Below are 21,183 nucleotides of genomic sequence, written 5' to 3' on the forward strand. Positions count from 1 at the left end.
GGGAGGGAATTGAGGCTCAAGAATGCTATGTGGTTGCTATCCCAGGTGTTTGACTTCTGGCCCAGGGCTCTTCGCAAGGGAGCAGATGCCTAACTTTGCACAGCTGGGACCCTGGGGACTTCCCAGGTCCAAGTGCGACCATTCTCCAACATCGCCTCGACTCCCCTGGGTTGAGGTGATGATCTGGGCCACCCCTCCCCATTGATAGGTTCACTAGGGACATGAAAACACAAGCGTCCCTGAGGGACAGGATGAAGGGCATTCCAAGGGTCTTGAAGGCCCTGCCTTTGTGGGACCAAGGTTATCATTAACTAGGCTAAAGGGGGAACTAGGAAGAAATTACATTGATGCCATGGACTCTGATGGCTGCTATCACACTTAGCACCACCATAGCTATGACCTCTTCAGTTCACTATTCCTCTGAAGTGTGGGGAGGGAGATGAAGAATGAAGAGGGGGTTGTTCCAGACAGCTGAGAGGAGAGGCATGAAAACACTTTTTAAATGCTGGAGCTCAATACCATAGGAGGGATTGTTATTCAGAGGCCTGGGGCACATCTCCCCTCATGTCTCCCCCTTAGAAGGCCCTGCGAGGGCCTCCCACCAATTACCCATCTCACACCCTTGCTTCTCTATAAGGCAAAGATTCTACAAAGCTGGGAAAGGAGTGCAAACTTCCCTCAGGCTGGATAGGGAGCTAGGGTGAAGATAAAGCCTGGAAATGCCCAGGGTTGGGTGGGGTTAGAGAGGAACCCAACAGGGCTCTGCAGAGTTAAGGAGGTTCTGCCCCACATGATGGTGCCTGGCTAAGGGGGTGTGTGGAGATTGAAATTCAGCCATCAGTCCTGCTGTAGGGCTGTATTCACCCAAAACAAAGAATGGCAAATGTGCCATCTGGACAAGCTGTACCACTGATCCAAGCTGATAGGCCTTTACCAGGCAGAGGTGTGGGACTGGTTATATTTAGCAGGATCCCCAGGATTCTTACCAGGAGTTTCATCTCAGCCCTATCAGGCACATACATCTTAAGCCAGTGTACGCTTCATAGTCAAGGGTCCTGGAGCCTGAGGGTAGGGTAAAGTTGGAAGAGAAAGACCCTCAGAAAGATAAGGATGGAGATCGCAAAGCGAGACACGAAGAAGGAGGCAAGAGGGGCAGACAGTTTCAGGAGCTTTTATTGAAGGTCCTCCAGGGAGGCGCTGGGGCCATGGAGCTTAGTGCTGGACTCTCCGAATGGACTGCAGCTGCCCGGTGTGGGCTTGCGTGCCATATTCACTGTAGTTACGGAATTCCCCTCCATGGCGGTCCCGCTCCAATACATACTGGTAGCCCCGGTAGCCTGGGTACTGGTAGGCCACCCACCTAGGCCAGTAAGGGCATGAGGTTGTAAGTAGGCTCTGCCCCTACCCTAAGCGATTTCCTCCATTGCTACTCCTCCTTTCTCAGCTCCCATACCCCGGCTCCAATACTATTTTCCCTACACGGATCTCCCCTTGCCCTGCCCAAGGCTCCAGGTCTTCCTAACACCTTCCTTACCTCATTTCCTATTCCCACCCCCCACTGCTTCCTCATCCATGTTTTCAATCCCTTCCCCTATCCCCACATCTCCCCCCACTCCTGTTATCTTATTTCCTGCCCTCTTCCTCTTCTCCATTATCTCACTTCCCCTTGCCTCTAAGTCTCCCACCACCTCACTCCCCCCTTTCCCCCAGCCTGAAACATCTCTCTTTACTGTGTCTCTTAGCACTCCCATCAGCTTTCTCCACGCTCCTCCCTGGTTCCCACTGACTCCCTTCTCTTCTCCCCCGTTTCAATCCCAGACTCACGCTCCAGAGCTGACTTTGAGGGAACCCACATCCTTGCTGGCCCAGCCCATAGAGGGCAGGGATGGGTAGTCATCACTGAGTTCAAACTTGCAGCCCTGGAAGTTTTCCCCCTCAAACAGTGTCACACGGCTGTCACTGTGGTTCTGAGTCACAAGAAGGTAGGGGTAGACAGGTCAGGCACTCTGAAGAGGTGTTAATGGATACATTCTCAGTCCCACTCCCTTCCACTCTGCTCCCAACACAAGCTGGGCAGACAGGATCCACAAGTACATCCAGAGATCACTCCATCAGCTCCATATCAGTCTGGAAAGATAGAGTGCTCAGAGGTCCCCAGCCTAGTCTCTTCTATGGCTTTGGGTTGAGGTGGTGAGACTTGGGGGTTCCCAGAGACCCTTCCAGGTAAGGGCTAGAGGGCATCTTATGACATGGACCTGTTTTGCAGGAGGAAAATCAGAGATCCTGGGAGAAATCTGGTCCACTAAAAAAGAGTTTTCCTAAGGGCCTCATTGACTATCCAACCCCCTTCCCAGCACCCTGGGCACAGCTTCTCTTGGGTAGGACCCACCTAAGGGGTGTTGCGTGGGGGAGTGAGAACAGACAGGCCAGGTTAGCACCTGCTCTCTGCCCTCCACCCCATAGCCTCTGGCCTCATCAGTAGGGTACATAAGTCTGCACAAATGGGAAGTAAGATCTTCCCCTCCAGTGTATTAAATTCATTACCAACCCTTCCCCCCGCCCCCAAGACATAAACACAGAGGCTTACCCGTTTCAGGCTTAATGCCTGATTGAGTTCTAGTCTCATCTTCATGTTAACCCTTGTGACCTGGGGCAAATCAGTTTTTCCCTCGGAGCCTCATTTCCACACCTATGTATGAGGCTAACCGCAGCCACCTCGACCTCACAGAGCTATGTGATAACAGAGGCGCTTCATATATGTGGACAACAGGATGTGAGGAACGGATGGGAGTTCAAAACTGGCACGCTACCGACGCTGTCCGTGGTGCTGATTTCCGACCCCTGGCTTAGGCCCACATTCCAAACTTCCGGAATCCACTTTCCAAACCACTCTGGTTCTGAAGAGTAATACCACTACTACCCACCCAAGGACTGTGTTTACACACCCCCTCATACAGTGAGTGGATGGTCTTTCCCAAGTGCCATGGTGGGGCCAGGGCCTGGAGTTAGGAGCTAGGATGCAGAGGAGGGGCAGGGCTGTGCTTACCGCGCAGAGCACTGGCCGGAAGGAGAGCAGCTGGTCGCTGTGGTGGCCAGCACTGCCACTCCAGGCGCTCCAGCGAGGATAGTCACCCTTCTCCAGAATGAATTGCTGTCCCTGGAAGTCAGGGTACTCGAAGGCCACCCAACTGAGGAAAGATAAGGGAGGCTGGGAGGCATCTGCCCCAGCCTCATTCTTTCTTCCCACTCCCCCATGCTTGCCATGAAAATTGATCTTTTTCTCCACCCTAGACTTTTGCCCTGACACACACATAGCAAGGCAACCCAGCCCTTGTAGAGGCTAAAGATCCTAAGCTGGCTGCTATCTGGGGTTTGAGGGGTCCAGTCTTCCAGCTCAAGGCCCCCAGACTGGAATGAGTTTTCCAGTCTACAAAGACCGCCTGACAAAGCACTCTTACTTCAAGGACTTAGGTCGCTGCAAAGCTAGGCGTAGGAATCCCCAACCTACGACAGCAACCTGTGATAGCAACGGACTGCAATATTTCGGATACCTCAGCTCTCCAGAGGGCCCCAGGCTCTAGGAGGCCAGGGTAGGGTGAGCAGAAGGGATTTGGCCTCTTTTTTAAAAGAATCGCAGAGCCATCTATCTAACTTTGAGGAGTACAAAACTACCCTGGGAACCCCTTAAGGATTCAGGCTGACCCCACGGGGTCCCGCAAAGGATCGCTTCCCACCTTTATCCCTTTAACTCACACGAGGATACACGCTTTCTCATGATTTGTCTTGATGCTGGCTGGGAGCTTCGGGGAAGCCTAGGGATTTTCCATGTGGGTGGGTCTCTCTCAGGCAGGACTTGAATATAGTCTGGAGAACAGAGGGCTGGGAGCCGAGCCGAGCCAAGGGCTCAGACTCGGAGCTTGCGCCAGGAAGCCTGGCGCCCCCCAACCTAGACCACCCGCGGGGGAACAATCACTCACGCGCCATTTTCCACCTTGATTGAGCGCACCCGGCGCAGGCCTCCTCGCTCGCCGATGTTGGCGCAGTCACTCAGCAGCCGGCAGCGGCGGCCCTGAAAGTCCTCCTCATCCCAAAGCGTGAGGCAGGCGGGCGCTGGGCCCTGCGCAGGGGCACTGCTCATGCCGCTGCAGACAAGAAGGATGGGACCAATCGCTCAGCGTCTAGAAAGCCCCCTCCCAGGCCCGGACCCTCCCAATCAGGGTAGGAGGTGAAGGCTCCGCCGGCTGGAACCGGGCTGCTAGTGGCTCTCCCCCATCTCTCCCTTTCTCGCCCGAAGGGAGTCCACCCCTCCACCAAGTATTCACCGGGTGGGTGAGCGCCGTAGTGTCCGAAAATGGAGAAGTTGCGCGCGGGCTGGGTGTGCGGGGCTTTATACTAGGTTTCACCCCCGCCCTGCACCCTCTCCCGCTGCGGTGGGGGGAGCTGAGTCAGCGGGCAAACTTCGGTCCGCGCTGATGTCCCCCGGAGAGCCGAGGCCTTTCCCGCAGCCGCTGACCTGGCCCCAACCCTCGGATATTACAATAGAAAGTGCTGAGGCACACGTCCCGCGCCCGCCACAGGCGAGGCTGACTCTGCTTTTTCTTTTTGGGGGGCCTGAGCCGGGCAAGGCGCACCCTCCCTGGCACAGACCCTCGGGGACAGAGGTACCCGGCCCACTCTTTGAGTTAGGGCGGAGCTAAAACTGTGCCTTCCTAACTCGAGGCGCGGAAGTCCTTTCCAGCGTCTAAACGCCACCTTTTCTTCAGCCCTAGGTCAAGACCTCTCTTTTGGGCGACTCTTGGGAGGAAATAGGCAAGACTCCTCGCAAGCGACTTTCCTTACGCCCTTCAGTCCTCTTTTCCCTGGAGGATGGGCCATCGGGCCCCCTTTCCTTCCAAGTTCCCAGACCTGACGATGAGCTCCCGGTGTTTTTCCTGCGCAAAGGGGCCAAGAAGAGGTAATGACCAGGACTCGCCGCAAGGCGGCGCTCAGCGCAGGAAACTTGAACTACCCGAGGGAAGAAGCGGATTTACAAAGCGTTTAGGAATAAGAGTAAGCGAGTGGCTTACTACGGTAGGTAGAAAGAGCCTTTCAGCTTTAGGGTGGCCGGAACCGCGACGCCACAAGCCACCAGAGCGAGCTCCAGGATCTGGGGCCTCCGGTCCTGACGTCTGCCTGGAGCTAGCAGCTGATAATTGAGCGCTTAGTTCAGGCCAGACTCTGCTCAGAGCTTTTACGTGCATGATCTCAGCTAATTCTGGCACTGACCGGCTGAGGTAGGTAGGCACTGTCATTGCCTTGCATTTCATAGGTGAAGAAGCGGCCCAAAGGTGTTCTGGAACGCAGTCGGGGGTGGAGGAGTGGGGCGGCAGCCACCCAGATAACAAGTGGCCTAATTGAGGTACAAACCCGGGCTTCTGTTTTGACTGTAGGCCTTAGGCTCTTACTTTCGATCCTAGTGCCACATTTGGGGCAGGGTGAGGAAGGTGGGGAGCAAGGAGGGAGAAATGGAAGGGAAAAGGTTTGCAGCCCCAAGGGAAACTCCAGGAAAAAATTTCCTCACAACTTGCAGCAGAATTTCCTAACCATCACAGCTGTCAATTGTGAAAGCTCAAAATCGTGAGTTTTCCTTAATGGAGTGGGTATTCTAGCAGAAGTAGAGGAGCGAGTGAGAAACAAATATCTTGTTTTCACGAACCAAGTGCTTTCCTTACAGACTCAACAGTCCAAGGTCGTAGGTTTGAGTGAACAGACGTGGAAACTGGGGCTCCAGGAGGTACGAGGCCTTTTCCAAATCCACATGGCTAGCCAGTGTCAGAGCAAGATTAGAATTTAGACCTTTTGACTGCAAAGCCAGTGCTCTTGCCACCCAACCTCCTGTGACTAAAGGGTTGGTTCACAAGCCAGATGCAGCTGGAAGTCTAGCCATGCTGGCCTCTATGTTTTCTCGAACTTCCAAGCTCATTTCCAACTCATAGCCTTTGCATTTGCTTTTCCTGTTACCTGGAGTGTCTTAGTCACAAGATCTTGGCATGTAGGCTCCTTTTTTACTCTATAGGGGATGCTGTTCCTGACATTTACTGTCCATCACATCACTCTGTTTTCATTATAGTATTTATTACTCTGTATATTTGTCTTTTCCATCTTTTGTGTATAGATGTACTGAGTGTCTGTTTTTGTACTGGAGTGTAAGCTCCATTTAAAGGGTCAAGGGCTGTGTCAGTCTTGTTCTCAGTTGTTATCCTCCAGACTAGATCAATGCTGGACATATAGTAGGTGCTCAATAAAACTTCTCAAATGAGTGAGTGAACAAGGTGGTCAGGCTGGGCTAAAGCCCATGGGGGAAGGGGTGTAGAAGAAATTCTCCAGTGAGAGTAGGGGGTGATGGTTTGCTTATCCTACCAACCTCTCCACCCCTAAATTTCTGGCGTGCTGAGAAGAGGCACTGGGGAAAACTGGCGTCTCCCTTGGGTCTCTATTTTCACTGGTGAGGAACTGCTGTTGAGGATCACATGTGTGAAGGTGAATGTCAAAAGTAAGAGGCCCTAAACATAGGGAGTAAAGTCCAATTTGAAGGTTTTGAGTCAGTGAAGGGATAACCACAACCAGGGTTGCTTGGGGATGGATTCAGAACCATGCCCAGATCCCTGACTCCCTATGCTAGATGGGGTTTGGAAAAAGAGGTAGGGTGTAATCTCCCTCAGACCAAAAAGAGGAAATACAAATTATTGAGGGAGGAAAGATTCAGTCCTGGACTCTGTGTCCTGGCACTTGGCTCGGTTTCACAAGTCGGGGCTAATGGGAGCGGTGGGAAATGAGGACAGACTTCCCCCTTCTCTCGTCCAATCCCATCTCTATCCGGCAATTCTGCATTTGGCCACCTGAGGGCGCACGGGACCGCGCTGGGTGGAACGCTAGCGCGGTGGGGCGGTTGGAAGCCGGAGTTGGTGGGAGGCTGCGGTCGGGAGGGGCTGCGGGCGCGGGTGGCGAGTGCGTCAGGCTGTGCGTCTGCGCCGGTCCGTGACGCGGGCGCGGAGTGCTAGTCCCCAGGGTGTGAGGGTGTTTGTTAGAGGCTGGACGATGTGTTTGCGCGGGCTGAGTCTGGGGGTCTGGGAAGGCAATTTCCAGTCCGGGTGTTGGTGAGAAGTGACTGTATTCCACAGAAGGGATGTGGGGGGAGAGGGGGAGAGGGGAAGTGGTGGGGAGATAATACAGCTGAGATCTAAGTTAGACTTAAGAGTCGGGCTAGGCTTTGTGGTGGAGAGCTGTGTGTTAGAACAGCCATCGCTCTCCTAGTCCTGAATTCTGATCTTTTCTGCGCACTAAGTAACTATATTGCACTAGCTAGCCTCTCCCCTTCTCTGCCTCAGTTTCCTCATAAGGAGAATGCTGTGTAGGTCCCACCATCACCACCCTATTGTCCAGGGCTTTTGGTTCTGTCTTCACCAGCTCTCTCAGAAATGGGCATGCCCACCAATACTGCCAATAGCCAGTTGCCCAGAAGATCTCTAGCCCTCTCTGGGGCTCCCCACATCCCCTAGACCCCTCCCTGGCTCTGGGACTCATAGTCACCAAGAAGGGGAAGAAAGAGCCCTTGAAGAGAAGGTGGTGCTAGAATGGGGCTCTGGGATCCCTGTCCCTTTTTTGTACTGTGGACCCCCTGCCAGCCTTCTTTCTCCACCAGGCTGGTGCACCTCCAGTTCCCCAGGCCTCCCCAACTCAATCCCCTACTAGCCCCCTTTCAGCCCCCAGCAGCTGGTCCTGTTTGTTTTCCCAGATGAGTTGAGCTCAGAGCTTCCTGAAGGATGGATGCACAGGTGGCTTTGTTTGCCAACTCAGCACCCTCACCCCTACCTCCTCCACATCCACAGCCTCGGCCTCTGGGCATGGAGCAGAGGCGGGGGGAGTTATGTGGACTGAAAAACAAGTGTCTTCAGGTCTACACATCCACGGGACTCTCATGGCACTCTCATTACTGGAAAGGAACTCCCCACCCCCACCCTATCCAGTCCTTAGTCTCATATAGGGACCTTTGGTCCCTACTGAAAAATCTTCAGGACCCCCCCCACACCCATGATTCTACCAAAACACCCATCCCTTAAAGTACCCTAAGATCACACGGAGAAGCCCTCAGACTCAGTCCTGTGCCCACAGTGAAACCTTGGGTTTCATTTAGATCCTCATCCCATATGGGGGAAAGATCTGACAAAGAAACCCTCAAACCCAATCCTGGGCTCACACCTACGTTTCCATCCCAGGTAAAGGCCCTGATAATCCCCAGAGAAGTGACGCCTCCCTCATATTAAGCCTCATCCCATGAACAGCCCAACTTCTCAGTACTGCTGGGCAGCTTAGTGGTGCCAACGTCCTCTCCTCAAGTCGGCCTGCTCCCATCCCTTATCCCTCATTTCACTGGGAAATCAGCCAGGGCTTTGGTGACTGAAGATGCAAATTCTGTGAGTGGTGCCCTCCCCCACTCTGTACCATCACCAGTCCCTCCTTTGTAGCCCTGTTTCTCTACTCCCCACCCCCTCTCCAGGTCTGGATCGAGGAACTGGCAGCGAGCACCTTCCCTGGGGCTGTGAGGTCTGGTATCCTGGGAGACAGAGATAACACGGGTGAGAGACTAGCTCAGCTCAGACAGGGTCCGACAGCTGGGCCTGAAAGAGGTGGGTACTGAGGGGGCAGGAGCCCCACCCACAGAGACCCATTGTCCTATCCCACTGTCAACAGAGCCCTTCTTCTCTGCCCCTCAGTGGGGATGGAGAACTGGCCCCCATCCAGGGAGATGGGAGGCAGCTTTCACCACCACCCACTCACCTAGACATAAAGCCATGGGGCTTGCACAGGGCGGCAGGGAGAGGGCTCACACATGCACACGTTTACAAGGAATGAACCCCACATGCATCACATGTGAACAGTCTCTTCTAGGATTCAATAAACACCTCAGTGGTCACACTCATTTACAAGCAGACATTTGTTCACTCACTGATACCTCAAGTACTGAATAAGATGTACTATGTGCCAGGTACTGTGCTGGATGTTGGAGTCACACTCGAGTATACCTTCGTGCACCTTCGCGTGCATACAACCCACATGACAGTCACCTAGGAAAGATCATCTCAGTCACCCACCCATGAACATACAGACACTGAAGGGTTAAGAGTTCAGCCTCTGGAGTCACTGTGCTGCTGCCAGGGTTCAAATCCAAGCTCTACTGCTTATAAGCTGGATGAACTTGTACTCCTCGATTTTTCCCTCTGTAAAATGGGAGTAATAGTCTTTAAAATAGTCATGAAGATTTAAATGCATGTAAAACCCTAGAACTGACCTGCAGTAGGCACCAAATAAACATGAGCTATTAGTGTTGTGGTGGCTGTGGTTCTAAGTGGCTTTGCTGACTGGTTCTTCTCACCCCACCTGGGGCTGGGCTGGGTTGTGGGGAGGAGTCAGGGCAGCAAGCATAGCTGCATCCTGCCCAGCCCAGTCCCACACTTGTCCTGTGGGAGCCAGCCTAGCACTCAGGATGGGGAGCCTTCCTGCTTCCCCCCAATTAGAGCCACTCTGCTGATGAGCTCAGTTGGCCAGGCTTGGGAGGGTGCGGGGTAGAGGTAGGGGGATCGCAATTTCCTTTGTTTTGTTCAGGCCTCTATTCTCCTCTGAGTAGAACCAGAGATCTGACTTCTGGTCCCGGTGCTTTTCCTGGTTCCATACGTGTACTTGGGTGGGTCACTCCCCATCTTGGGGCCACAGTTTGTACCTGAAATCTAAGTTAACTGCTGGTCCTCGCGGGGCCTCATAGCCATGACTCCTGTGATCCTGTGATGCCTCAGGAAGTCTCCCTTCCCTCCCTATCCAGCCTCTGCCTGCCCCCACCAACTTCCCCTCCCTACACACACACACACCTGGCCTAGCCAGAGTGAGGGGGCAAGTTGCCACTGTCACCATGGGGACTAATCTCCGAGAAGGTCAGTGAGGCTCTGGTTCTGCCTTGGCTGGATTGGGGATTAGCACCTGGGTATGAGCCCCCCCACAACCAGTTCCTCCACTCCCAGGTCCCCTCATCCTCCATAGACCCTGGACAACTACCACGCCCAGAAGTTCCAAGGCTGGGCCAGAATCAGCAGGTAGGTAGTGGGGGCAGGGTAGCTGCCACAGCTGTCTGGCTGTCCAGCTGTGGCCAAGAGAGAAAAGGGAAGAGATGGAGTCAGATCCATGCCCCTCCCTGCTCACGTGGCCTGAGCTATGCCCCTCTTCACCTTCTGCCCTGTAATGGGGTGAGATGGGGCTCCCAAGATAGGGGTATCACCTCCACCTCCAGCCCTGGCTGTCCCATTTGCAGCTCACGTAGAATCCATCTCTTTCTCTTCTGTTGTGGGTAATTCCCCATCCTGATGTGGGCTGGGATGGAGGTTGTTTTCACTTAGCCTATCCCTTCTTTCGCACACATTGTGCCTTCCAGACCTGGTTACCCTGACCTCTGACTCAGCATCTTCAAATCCCTCCATCTCTCTGGAGTGCGCATCTCTTTATGCTTGTCTGTCTGTCTCTGGTCTCGCTCTAGCTCTCGCTTTCACTGTCTGGGGTTAGGGGTGGAGGTGATCTTCAGCCCCTCTGGACCCTGAAATCTTCCTCACACCCCTCTGGGCTGCACCCTCTATCTGTCCCTCTGTGCTTCTGCTTCGGTTCCCCGGTTCCCCGCTGTTTCTCATCCTTCTCTCCTCTCCGTGTCTCAACTGCTGTTTCCCAGTCCCCCTACGGCCGCACTCCAACTGCTGTTTCCCTTTTTCCGCTTCCTCCATTACCTGTCCCCTCCCCCGCCCAGGGTGGTGACAGGGATGACAGGAAGCAGGCTCCCGCTTAGAGCAGGAAGGGGGAGGGAGTAGGGGCCCACCTCGAGCACCAGCTGCTGAGCACTCCCCGCACCTGCAGGCCTGCCTGGCGCCTGAGACTCCGCCCCTGGCCAGGCAGGGGAGGAGGGACCTGCAGGAGAGGCTGGATTCTTGGCCAAGTCCAGGAAATGCGGGTCTTGGGGATGGGGGCGGTGGATGTCTGGGGAAATTAGGCCCCTTTGGGGGAAGAGGCAGTGGCTCTCTGTCACAAGGGCAGATCCTAGCCCACTGGCGGCCTTATTCTTCTCACCCCTCCCCCAAGGAATGCTCTGTGCACTTTTGTGTGTGTACGGAGGGGGATTCATTCCAGGGGGAGACCTTTTTGTTGTGTAGCCCCAGGATCTGGAATCCTAGCCAGAGGGAGAGCGCTCTAGCTCTCTTCCATGATTGGGGGAAGGGAGAAGAAGCCTTCAAAGACACAAAGATGTACCAGCACCCCGCCAGGCCCCTGACAGGAAAATCAATCAGTGCCAGGCAAGGAACAGAGGGCTGGGCCCAGGACAGTAGTCTGGTCAGGGAAGCCAGGATGGGGGCTGCACACATCCAGCCTGGGACCCATGGATCTCCCCCAACCAAGCACCCTCCTGCCCCAGGGCTGCTGCACACAGTTCTAGTCTGCAGTCCACCCTCTCCCCAGACCTGCCTGGGATCTGTCAGAGCCATCTCATCCCCTCCCCCTCCCTTTCTTTCTGCCAAAGACTCAGCAGATCCCGCGGAGCCTGCGGGTAGTTGGGTGAGGGGTGGCAGTGAAGTTGTGAGAAAGTGGAGGGGGCAAGCCAGCACATCCAGGAACATCCAAATTAGAATCAGGAGGGACCAGTGACTCCTGACCCTCATTCCCATCTCCCTGGGGGCCACATTTACCTGGGTGTGAGGGGATACAGTCCCTCCCCATGATGCTTCCTCACCTTTAGGGGAAACTGGTGCTCCTTATTGCTGTCCAAGGAGCCTTCTTTCCACCCCTGACCTACACCGGGCCCCTCCCTCTGAGGCTGGTTAAGCCTCACCATCAGTTTTTGGAGGGGGAATGGAGGACACCTGGAATGGAAGAACAGAGACTCAGCTGGAGGCTCAGACTCTCCCCAGCCCTCAGCTCTAGGCTCTCCAAGCAGGAGGCTACAGGTCTGGTACAGTCTTCCTCCTTCTCCCGCATGTCAGATCTGAACACTTTGAATCACTGGAAAGGGGGGTGGCATGTCCCACATTTGAATTATGGCTAATGACGCATGGACTCCCACCTAATTTGAGGGCCACTTAAACCCATCCCCACCCCCAGCTGACTGAAACAAGAGGCCTTGGGATTATGAATTTTGGGGAAAATGGTGAGCTGCTGTGCCTGATAGCCCCATCAGGCAAGGGCTTCCAGGCCCTATGTTTGTCCTTTTCAATAAGTCTGACAGTCTGTCTCGGACGGGAAGACTAAACGATGGGCCAAGGGTATGGCAGGGAGTGAACCCTCAGGATGTCAGCACCAAAGAGATCCCCAAGAGCCAGACCTGATCTCCATCGTGGTTCTAGCTCCCCACCCCCCAGAATTTCCACACCTCATAGCTGTTGCTCCAACCCCCTGAGGGCCTCCAACTTCCTGGGTCAGGGGGCTCAGTATCACTAAAAGCGCAGAAACCAGGATATGGGGACTGGTGGGGCTCTTGCAGGGGGGCCAGATCAAGCCCCCTCATTGTGCAAATGGGTGACTTAGCCAAGGCCACAGAAATCGCTGCGACAGAGCCAGGCTAGAAGCCAGATTTCCATCTCCGGAAGGACTCCTGCCCTGGGCCACAACCCCCTGTGCCACCCGGTGGAGTCTGCTGGGCTGGCCCTTGTTACCCGGAATTAAGCCGGGCAGCCCAGGAGTTGCGGGCAGGACGTGGCCCGGCGGGCGGGGCCGGATGGGAGCCGGATCTCCCCGAGTGGAGGAGCACAGCCTCCCCGATCCGTATGGCGGCAGCGGCGGCGGCGGCGACAGGTGCCTGCGTGGCGATCAGGCCGGGTCCCCGGGCCGGTGTTGAGAGGCCGCCCCTGCCTCACGCGAGCCGAACGAACAAAACGCTCAAGTCCGGTTTGTGCGAGGGGCTCGTCGCGGGGCGGGAGCGGAGGGCCCGGGGCATGGCTGTGGCCCTCGGTGGTCTCCTGGTCCTGGTCTCCGGCGAGCGCAGTGCCGCACAGCGCTCCGCTAGCCGCTGCCCTCACCTGCGCGCATCTCTGGTTGACACGTCGGCGGCCGCCGCGGCGGCCACTGCATGTGCGCACCTGGCCCGCCCCTCCCTTTCTGGCCGTCCTCCACCCGGCCTGGCCCTGCTTGGCTTGGTCCCCAGCCCACGCCCCGGAGCTTGTGCCGGAGCCTGGGCTCCGCGCGCTTTATACGGCCTGCTCAGTCCCCGCCCCTAGACACACACACACACTCACACTCACACCTGTCCGGGCGCCCGTTTGCTCGGGGCAAATATTGACTCAGAGGAGGCGGAGCGCCCCTCACCCCTCTCCCTGCCCCCGCCTGGGCTTTGGGGCCGGAGCTTCTACGAGGCCTTGGCGGTGGGGGTGGAGGGGGAATGTCGGGGACCTGGGCGCCTCTGGAACAACACCAGATGTCACTTTTCCACCCACCTGCCTGGCGGGGAGGGGTACGGGGGAGGAGATGAGGACAGAGGCTGCCAGGCGGAGGTTAGGGGGAGCGGGAAGTGGGTGTCCTAGGGAAGGTGGGACATCCCCTGGTCTGGGGATTCAGATTCACGGTGGGAGTTGCTTAGTGGGGTCTGTGGCCCACTGTCTAGCGATTGTCTCTACTAGCGTCCCAGCGTCTAGTTCTTGACCCTCCGCGACATGCCTCGATTTCCCTTCCTTCCCAACCTCTTAGAGTCCCGGGAACCCGGCAGATGCTGAGGAAAGCTAGCGGTGAAAGGGCCGAGCTTGGGAACAGTCGCAGTGGGGATAGGGGAGGGGTGGCCACCTCACCCCGCAGCCACTTGCTGCGCAGACCTGGCCTGGGGCTCGGTTCCTGTCCACCAGGCTCCCCTGGGGCAAAGGACAGCTAGGCCCCGCCCGAAGCGCCCTCCACTGGCCTGACCAGGTCCAGTGCCCGGCAGCGAGCAGCGAGAACTCTTGCCCAGATGCGGTGTGGAGTGAAGCGGGGCAACCTCCCAGCCCCTAAGTCTCCAAGCAGTCGACGAGGTCCACCGTGGCCGCTCTTACCACCTGCCCCTCCCAGATTGCGCGCGCAAATTCTTCTCGCGTCGGAGAAATAAAGTCAAAGTATATATAGAAAAAAAGGCTTAGATGCTTTACTGGCGGAGTGATGTGATGGAAAGGGGGCCGGGCGGAACCTAAAGCTGCAAGTGGGAGGGGGTAGGCGCTCGCGTCCCCAAATAGTCGGTAGAGGGCGGCACCGTCGATCCAGGTATCTCCACTTGCTGCGCCCCCAGGGGCGCCACCGGCAGCGAGTCGGGAGTCAGAATCCTGGAAGACAGAAAGCCCCAGGTAGAATGAGTGAAGGGAGAGGCTTCCCCCCAAGCCTGCCGGCCCTTGTCGCCCATGCAGCCCAGTGCGCCCCTCCCGCGGCCGCTGACCCGGGCGTCCCAACCTGGGAACGCTGAGCGGCGGCAGTGCGATGACGCGCGGCCTCGAAGTGAGCACCACCTCCCCGCGGCTCGCCTCCACCAGGATGTTCTGGATCATATTCTCCAGCAGCGCCTCCTGCAGGTTAGCGAAAGCCGGGAGCCTGCAGGGCGGGATGCCAGGGCGCAGGTGTCAGCGCCGCCACCGACCGCACTCGTGTTCCCCGCTGTGCTCCTCTGTGCGGTACCGTGTGCCGCTTGCTCTAAGTGGATTCTCGTTTAACTCCCCGCCCTCCCAACATTATGAAGCATCCTTGTTTCAGCTTCACAGATGTTCAAACTATGGCCTAAAGAGACCAAGCTGCCAAACAAACGTCATGCTGCTGGTACACGTGGTGGGATTCGAACCCCAGGCCATCAGAGTCCCCAACCCTGGTTCTGGCATCCGGCTATGAGATGGTGCAGAAGGGACTCCTAGGGAATCCCAACATGGACAGAAAGCAGTCACAAGGAAAGGTGGTACAAGAAGAGGTGGTATTTTTCTCCTGGCTCTAGAAATCCATTTAAGAGATGTGGATGACTATAACCACTCTCCTGGAGGTTATATGATGGTAAATGTTAATAGCCTGCTCTTAGAGAAAAAAAAATTAAGGCTCAGATTACCATTCTGTAAATACTCCCACTGAGGCCTTAAGTTACCAACAGTGATGTTAATGAACGCTGAGTTGGGAAGAGAAGGGCACACAGGTAGAGGTTGGCTCCAGCATATTATTGCCTCCTAGGATCCTTCTGTATTCAGCTCCCCCTCCAAACCCTCACCTGGGTCTGGCTGCTCACCAGCTGATGGCCTCCTTCTCGTCCTGCTCTTGCTTCTCCTTCACTAAGGCTTTCAACCGCTGCTGCCATTGCCATTTCAGGGACTCCTGGGATGTGGGCTGGGGGGTGGGCTTAATCTCCATCCAGGGCGACTTCTCTCCCTTCTCCTCCACCTCCTCTTCCTCCAGCTCCTCCTTGCCCATCTCCTCCTCCTCTTCTATCTCCTCCTCCAGCTCTTCCTCCTCTTCCTCCTCCAGCTCCTCCTCTTCCTCTTCATCTGTCTCCTCCTCTTCCCTACCTTCCCTCTTCCTCAGCTCCAGTTTGTCCTCCTCCTCCTTGTCTTTGCTGTCCTCTGAGCTGCTGGAGGACTGAGACAGGTCTGGCACTAGGTGCAGGTTGCTGTTCTGGACCATGGACCTGGCCGACTGCTCATTCCAGAACTGGCAGAAGTAAGGCATCTGCTCCACTAGGTTTTGGTCCACAGCTTCATGGAAGATCTTGTCTTCCAGAAGGCCCCTGGGTGGCAGGAAGGAGGGGAAGGTCCTCACTGAGAGGTCTTGCAGCCCTCTGCAGGGCTCTGGCATCAGGGTTCCCCAAGGGGCAATTCTTGACTACTGCATTCACAAACAAGTGCTGGGTGGGGGAGGGGAGCCCTTGATCAGTTGCCCCTTTTATTCCTTTAGAGAAAGGCATCCCCGGGCCCCATGGATCCTTAAAGGTGAACATTAAATGGTAGAGGAAGAGCAAGGAGGTCAGAGTTACACAGATGAGGGCTGGAGCCTGGGAAGACAGCAGTCTACCAGACCTCATCCACTAAGGCAGAACTGAGGACCCAGCCCTGAGGATCCCTCCAGCCACCTCCATTAAAACTGCACCAACCTGGAGGGCCTGGGGCCACCAGTGGAAGGATTTTAGGAGGAAACTCTATTTTTCAGGAAAGAAAGGGCTGGGACTTCAGGGGCTTTGGGTGGACCCAGCGTTGATGGAATGGACTGGAGAGATAGAGGGTGAGGGTTTCCAGGGTGGGCAGTCACCTGATGATGGTGGTGAGACAGTCAACTAGGAGCTGCTTCTCCTGCTTGAAGACAGGGGCCCACTTGTCAGGGGATTCTTCCTCACAAGTCTCCGACTCCTCCCTGGGGCACTTCCTCTTTGGCAGCTCCCTGGGGCAGGCCGTGACATTGAGTGGCCTGGGCAAGCCACCATGCTGGGGTTGGGGGCACGAGCAGTGGTGGTGACTACCCAGCCATGAGGATTTATGTGAGTTCAGGGCCGCTCCCTGCCTTAACCCAAACATAGTGCTTTTGCTTTTTGGGAACCAAACCCAACCCTCAGGGTTGGCACAGGACCAGATGAGGCTCCAGGTTGAAAGAGGAAGGAAGGAAGGGATGTGGGGAGGTCTAGGTGGGTTCCCCAGGGGGCTCTGGCTCTTTACCCCCTTTTCATAAGAGCCTAGGCAGTAATGGGGGCATCCTGGGCCCAGCAGTGCCCCAGTAGTCCCACTGTCGCCGCTGCACTTGCTCCAAGCCCTCAGCAAGGGTTGGGTCTGGGCAGCCCCCGTTCTGGAGTTGGGGGGTGGGGTAGAGAGCAGAGGAAGGAGCCCCCTCCCTCCCCAAGAGTTCACCGGTACAAGAAGTGGCTGGGAAAGTCGGAGAAGAAGTTGGCCAGGAAGTAGTCGGTGGCATGGGCGCGGGCAGTGAGGCTCAAGCAGAGCATGCCTGGCAAGGGTGGCTGGGGGCACTGCCAGTGTGTATCCTCCTTCCGGATCTTAAGGTTCCAGCTGGTGAGCTGGTTGAGACACTGCTGGTTCTTGATGGGGGGAAGTGTCTTTGGGGAAGGAGAAGCATGGGTAACAGGAAACTGGGGACAGTACTCCCATTGCTGAGTGGTCCCAAGCCCCCCACCTAGGCCTTCTGGGCCACACAGGGGTGTGACACCTCCACCTCCCAACCCATTGGCACTTTCATCCCTCCTTTCCAGGAGGCTGGACCAGGGCTTGGAGGTATCTCTGGGGAGTGAGCAAGGACCCTCAAGTTATCCCAAGGAGATGGGCCCGGGCTTACATCCTCACCTTGTACTTCCTCGCAGGTTCACAAGCTGTACAATATGGCCTTCTCTGTGGAAACAAAGAGACCTCTGCTTAGGGTGTCCTCACCTTTTCCTACCCTTCCTGCTGATCCACGGAGGGCCTGAAGTCAAGGCCAGGACCTGCTGTCCTCTTGGTCCCACCCAACTCCCAGCCACACCCTCTTCCAGAACCTTCCCTAGGGAAGGACCGCCTGCAGACAAGGAACATCTGGTTACCCAACAGAAGGAAAGAAAAGGAGATGCCACCAAACATGGTTTGAGTTTCTCCAAGGGTGCTTGTCCTGGAGTCCCGGAGCTTTGTGGTTTGATGTGATAAGGAAACAGTCTCCCTTACCAAGCCTTAATTCCGAAATTCAGAAATCCTCTCTCCCGCCCTCAAGACACCATCCGTCTCCACAGTTGGGCCAGAGCTATAGAGGGGAGCAGTGCCTCCCTGGGGGTTCAGTTAGGAGGCAACAGAGGCAATCGAGGTGCAAAAATATTAGTGTGGGGAGGCTGTGAAATTGGGAGAGGAACCGAGGTGGATATTTTGTCTTGTGTTTATTATTGGTCTCACCCTCCCCCACATAAATACTAATAGCCTTTGTTTAGTGAATGTTTACTGCATCCCAGGCACTGCTGTAGGCACTTTACATGTATTAACTCATTTAATTCTCACAGCAATGCCACAAAGCAGATAACAATTTACTTGAATTTAAAATATTTTTGAAACTCTTATTTTTAATCTTCTTAATATGGAAAACTTCAAAAGTATACAAACGTGAAGAGAATGGTACAAAGAATCCTCCATTACCCATCACTCAGCTTCAACAATGAGCAATTCATGGCCAATCTTCTCTCATCTATACCCCTTCTCTGGTTTATCTTGAAGCCAGTCCCAGATGCCGTATTACCCCCATAATACAGCTGAGGGAACTAAGAGGTTAAACAATTTGACCAAGATCACAGAGCTAGAAATCATCAAAGCTGGGAATCAAAACTGGGTAACTTGTCTCCAGAGCCCATACCTGAAACCACTACCCCACACTCTCTTCCATCAGAAGGTGAGCTCTGCCTTGTTTCCCCTAGGTCTCCAGTACCCAGCACCTAGTAGGCATTCATTAAATATAATATATAAGCAGGGAATGGTCAGCCTGCTTTCTGTATCCAGAGAGTCTCTTGGAGAGATGCTATGCATAGTCTAATGAAAGAAATATAATCTCTGAGGGCAGGCTGGCCAGTTTTTAGGACCACCTTGGATCACCACCTCTGTCCCCTCTGGCAAGGCCAATCAGCAAGCTCGGTGGTGTTCAAAGCCCACTCTGCCCTCACCTTCACTTTCCTGTCTGTGATGGTGAACTCCACTTCCTGCCGCACCTTCTCAGCCTTCCACTCCTGCAGTTCCTTCTGGTACTGCTTCAGGAGTTCTTGCCGGTACACCTGTGGCCCAGAACAAGCAGAGAGAAGACCAAGTCTGGAGGGCCTGTAGCCAGGCCTTAGCCTGGACTTGTGCTATGAGCCCTGACTCTTCCAGAGGCTGGCCCCTGCCTCTCTCTAGGGGTCTTGGGGTCTCAAGGCCCATCCCACATCCCAAGACCAGGAGCTGTGCTCCATCCCAGCTTCCCTCTGAGGCTGGTCCTACCTTGCATACCAGGTCCAGGCTGTAGAAGCTGGCATGCACCGAAGCCTTCAGGGTCACAACAAATGGGATGGTCTCTTCAGGAGCTACCTTTCCTCTCATAGGACTCACAGACACCTATTGATTTGGGGAAGGAGCCTCTGGAGCTTTGCACGGATGGGATGGGTCAAGACAGGAAGGGATGGAGTAGACTGGGATGGGATGGAGAGGAATGGGATGAGATTGAGTGGGAGGGGATGGAATGGCATGGGATGTGGTGGGGTGGGTTGGGATGGGGTGGGTCTAGAGCCCTGCTGGAGGTTCTGATTCTGCAAACATAAGGAACTCTCACCTCCCCAAAGTCTAGAGGCATCAGCTGCCAGACAAAGACAATTGTCTCATTCTTAGAGATGTTGTTGAGGAACAGCAGGCGACTGCACTTGCTCTGCACAGGAATGTTTCCCAGGGAGATATGTGATTGGGACAGGAAGACAGTCTGTTGGTGGAGAATTACTAAGGTGAAGAAATACTAAGCATAGCAACCACATAGCAACAAGTCACTGAGTGCTTTCAACAGACCAGGTACCATTGTAGGCAACTGACACACATTTGATCCTCACAGTGACCTGATGTTACTAGTACTACTATTATTCCCAATTTACAGATGTGCTGCTCAGAGAGCATAAACAATTTTCCAAAGGTCTCTCACAGGCACAGCTGGGATAAACTCAGACAGTATCACTCTAAAGCCTATGATTTTGACCATTAAAATAGGCTTGAAAGAGCTCAGAAATCAGAATTCACTTTGAGAAGAGAGAACTAAAGCCAACATAATTTGAGTCTCTGACGGATGGTTGTAAATTAATGGATGATCAGCTATTGGCATCTTCACTGGGCACAGAGCAAGAGCTGTGTTGTAGGGGTATCTGGAGAGACTGAGGCTGTGGAAGGGGCATTTTCTCTCTCTCTAGTCCCTGAGTGCCTCCAGAGCTGAGATTTGTCTGGCTCTTCTCTGAGTCCCCATTACTGTGCCCTCCATAGTACTCACTCCTGCAGTAAAAGTCAATGAGGGTAGGAGTGGAAGAGTAGACAGGCAGATGTATTAGTGGATAGTAACTGGATGAGTGCATGGAAAGATGGATGGAGAAGTGGGTGGATGAAGGGAAGGATAGATACATGGATAAGAAAATGGGCATGTGGATCGGGGGGAAATGGATGGTTGGGTGGATAGATGAATGGGTCAGACCTCCCAACAGTAAGGAATGTGTGAACTAAAGGTAGTGTTTTGACCCTAGATACCTTTCAGCAAAGCTCAACTAGATCCAGGGGAGGAACTGTTTTGTATGAAGATAATACCTCAGAACTCTAGAATGGGACAGCTTCTTTCTACCCCTCCCAATACCCCCATCCCAAGGCCCAGACAGAAGGGAGGGATAGAGGGCCCTGCAACAGGTGGAGTGGCTTGAGCAGGAACCTGTGGGCACTAGGTGGCAGGATAAGCCTCTCATGGAGCTGGTGCTGCTTCTTATATCTGGAAGAGGGCTGGTTCCAGGTTTCACCTCTGAATCCCACTCTTCTCAAGTCCAACCTTTTTCTTCCCCAGCCTCCCCATCCCTCTGCCTCCTCCTAGGCCTCAGGCCTTCCCAGCTCCCTTCCCCCTACCTGTCCAGGAACCATCAGCCTCGAATGGATGGAGCTGTCATCCCACGAAGAGATGTCGTGGAATGGGGCTGTGTCTCCCATGACATGGGGGTCATAGCCCACTCCCTGGAAGCGGATGATGGCTGAGTTCCATCCCAGGATGTGTACGGGCACATCCACCTGGGGAGTTCGGAGGGTAGGGGAAGGGACTAGTCAGAGTAAGGCCTGCTGAGAAGGCCGACTCCAACCCCCCATCCCATATTAGCCCAGGTGGCTGCTCACCGTGTAGGTCTTGGCCTCAATCGGTGAGAAGATCCACAAGACCCGAGCCGTTGTGCCTGGCTGGATCTCCCCTTTGGGGTTGAGGCAGCAGAAGATGGGGTGATCAAAATTTTTCTCCTGAACCTGTGACAGGATGCTGGTCTGGATCTCATATGTTACGGGCACCGAGCCACCGTTATACAGCTCATAAATCTGCCGAGGGGGAGGAATAGGGAAATCTCCACACCAGCTCAGGGCTGCAATGCAGAGAGCCTGGGGTTCGGTGTCCACTGTGGGAGGGCAGGTTGATCTCCATAATGTCACCCTGACAGTCCCAGAG

General features: G+C 54.9%; 2 protein-coding genes across 10 annotated transcripts in view; both read right to left on the bottom strand.

Moving 5' to 3' along the window:
- Window positions 1-1,149: 1,149 nt before the first annotated feature.
- Window positions 1,150-4,246, bottom strand: CRYBA2 (crystallin beta A2). Its single transcript, XM_015241695.3, has 4 exons — window positions 3,978-4,246; window positions 3,047-3,188; window positions 1,825-1,967; window positions 1,150-1,360 (listed from the first exon to the last, which is right to left on the bottom strand). The coding sequence occupies exons 1-4, from the start codon at window positions 4,136-4,138 to the stop codon at window positions 1,213-1,215; spliced, it is 594 nt and encodes a 197-aa protein (XP_015097181.1). The 5' UTR covers window positions 4,139-4,246; the 3' UTR covers window positions 1,150-1,212.
- Window positions 4,247-14,143: 9,897 nt separating this feature from the next.
- CFAP65 (cilia and flagella associated protein 65) overlaps window positions 14,144-21,183 on the bottom strand; it is a 34,695-nt gene continuing 27,655 nt past the window's right edge. For 8 of the 9 annotated variants that reach the window (XM_072961678.1, XM_072961677.1, XM_072961673.1 and 5 more), the window contains 11 exons: window positions 20,865-21,056; window positions 20,604-20,762; window positions 19,294-19,437; window positions 18,966-19,079; window positions 18,656-18,763; window positions 17,328-17,372; window positions 16,881-17,083; window positions 16,291-16,419; window positions 15,278-15,772; window positions 14,467-14,604; window positions 14,144-14,342 (listed from right to left, as the gene is read on the bottom strand). In XM_072961678.1, coding sequence (XP_072817779.1) covers window positions 14,210-14,342; window positions 14,467-14,604; window positions 15,278-15,772; window positions 16,291-16,419; window positions 16,881-17,083; window positions 17,328-17,372; window positions 18,656-18,763; window positions 18,966-19,079; window positions 19,294-19,437; window positions 20,604-20,762; window positions 20,865-21,056 — 1,860 coding nt within the window. In that variant the 3' untranslated portion in view covers window positions 14,144-14,209. The remainder of the gene's footprint in view (window positions 14,343-14,466; window positions 14,605-15,277; window positions 15,773-16,290; window positions 16,420-16,880; window positions 17,084-17,327; window positions 17,373-18,655; window positions 18,764-18,965; window positions 19,080-19,293; window positions 19,438-20,603; window positions 20,763-20,864; window positions 21,057-21,183) is intronic. The other variant, XM_072961675.1, reaches the window with a different exon arrangement.

The sequence above is a fragment of the Vicugna pacos genome, chromosome 5, assembly GCF_048564905.1.
Source record: "Vicugna pacos chromosome 5, VicPac4, whole genome shotgun sequence".
NCBI lineage: Eukaryota > Metazoa > Chordata > Mammalia > Artiodactyla > Camelidae > Vicugna > Vicugna pacos.

Coding starts and splice junctions, on each gene's coding strand:
- CRYBA2 (XM_015241695.3), bottom strand. CDS start 4,138: ATGAGCAGTGCCCCTGCGCAGGGCCCAGCGCCCGCCTGCCTCACGCTT. Junction 3,189..3,977: donor ATCAAGGTGGAAAATGGCGC/GTGAGTGATTGT, acceptor ATCTTTCCTCAG/TTGGGTGGCCTTCGAGTACC. Junction 1,361..1,824: donor CTCAAAGTCAGCTCTGGAGC/GTGAGTCTGGGA, acceptor TTACTGGCCTAG/GTGGGTGGCCTACCAGTACC.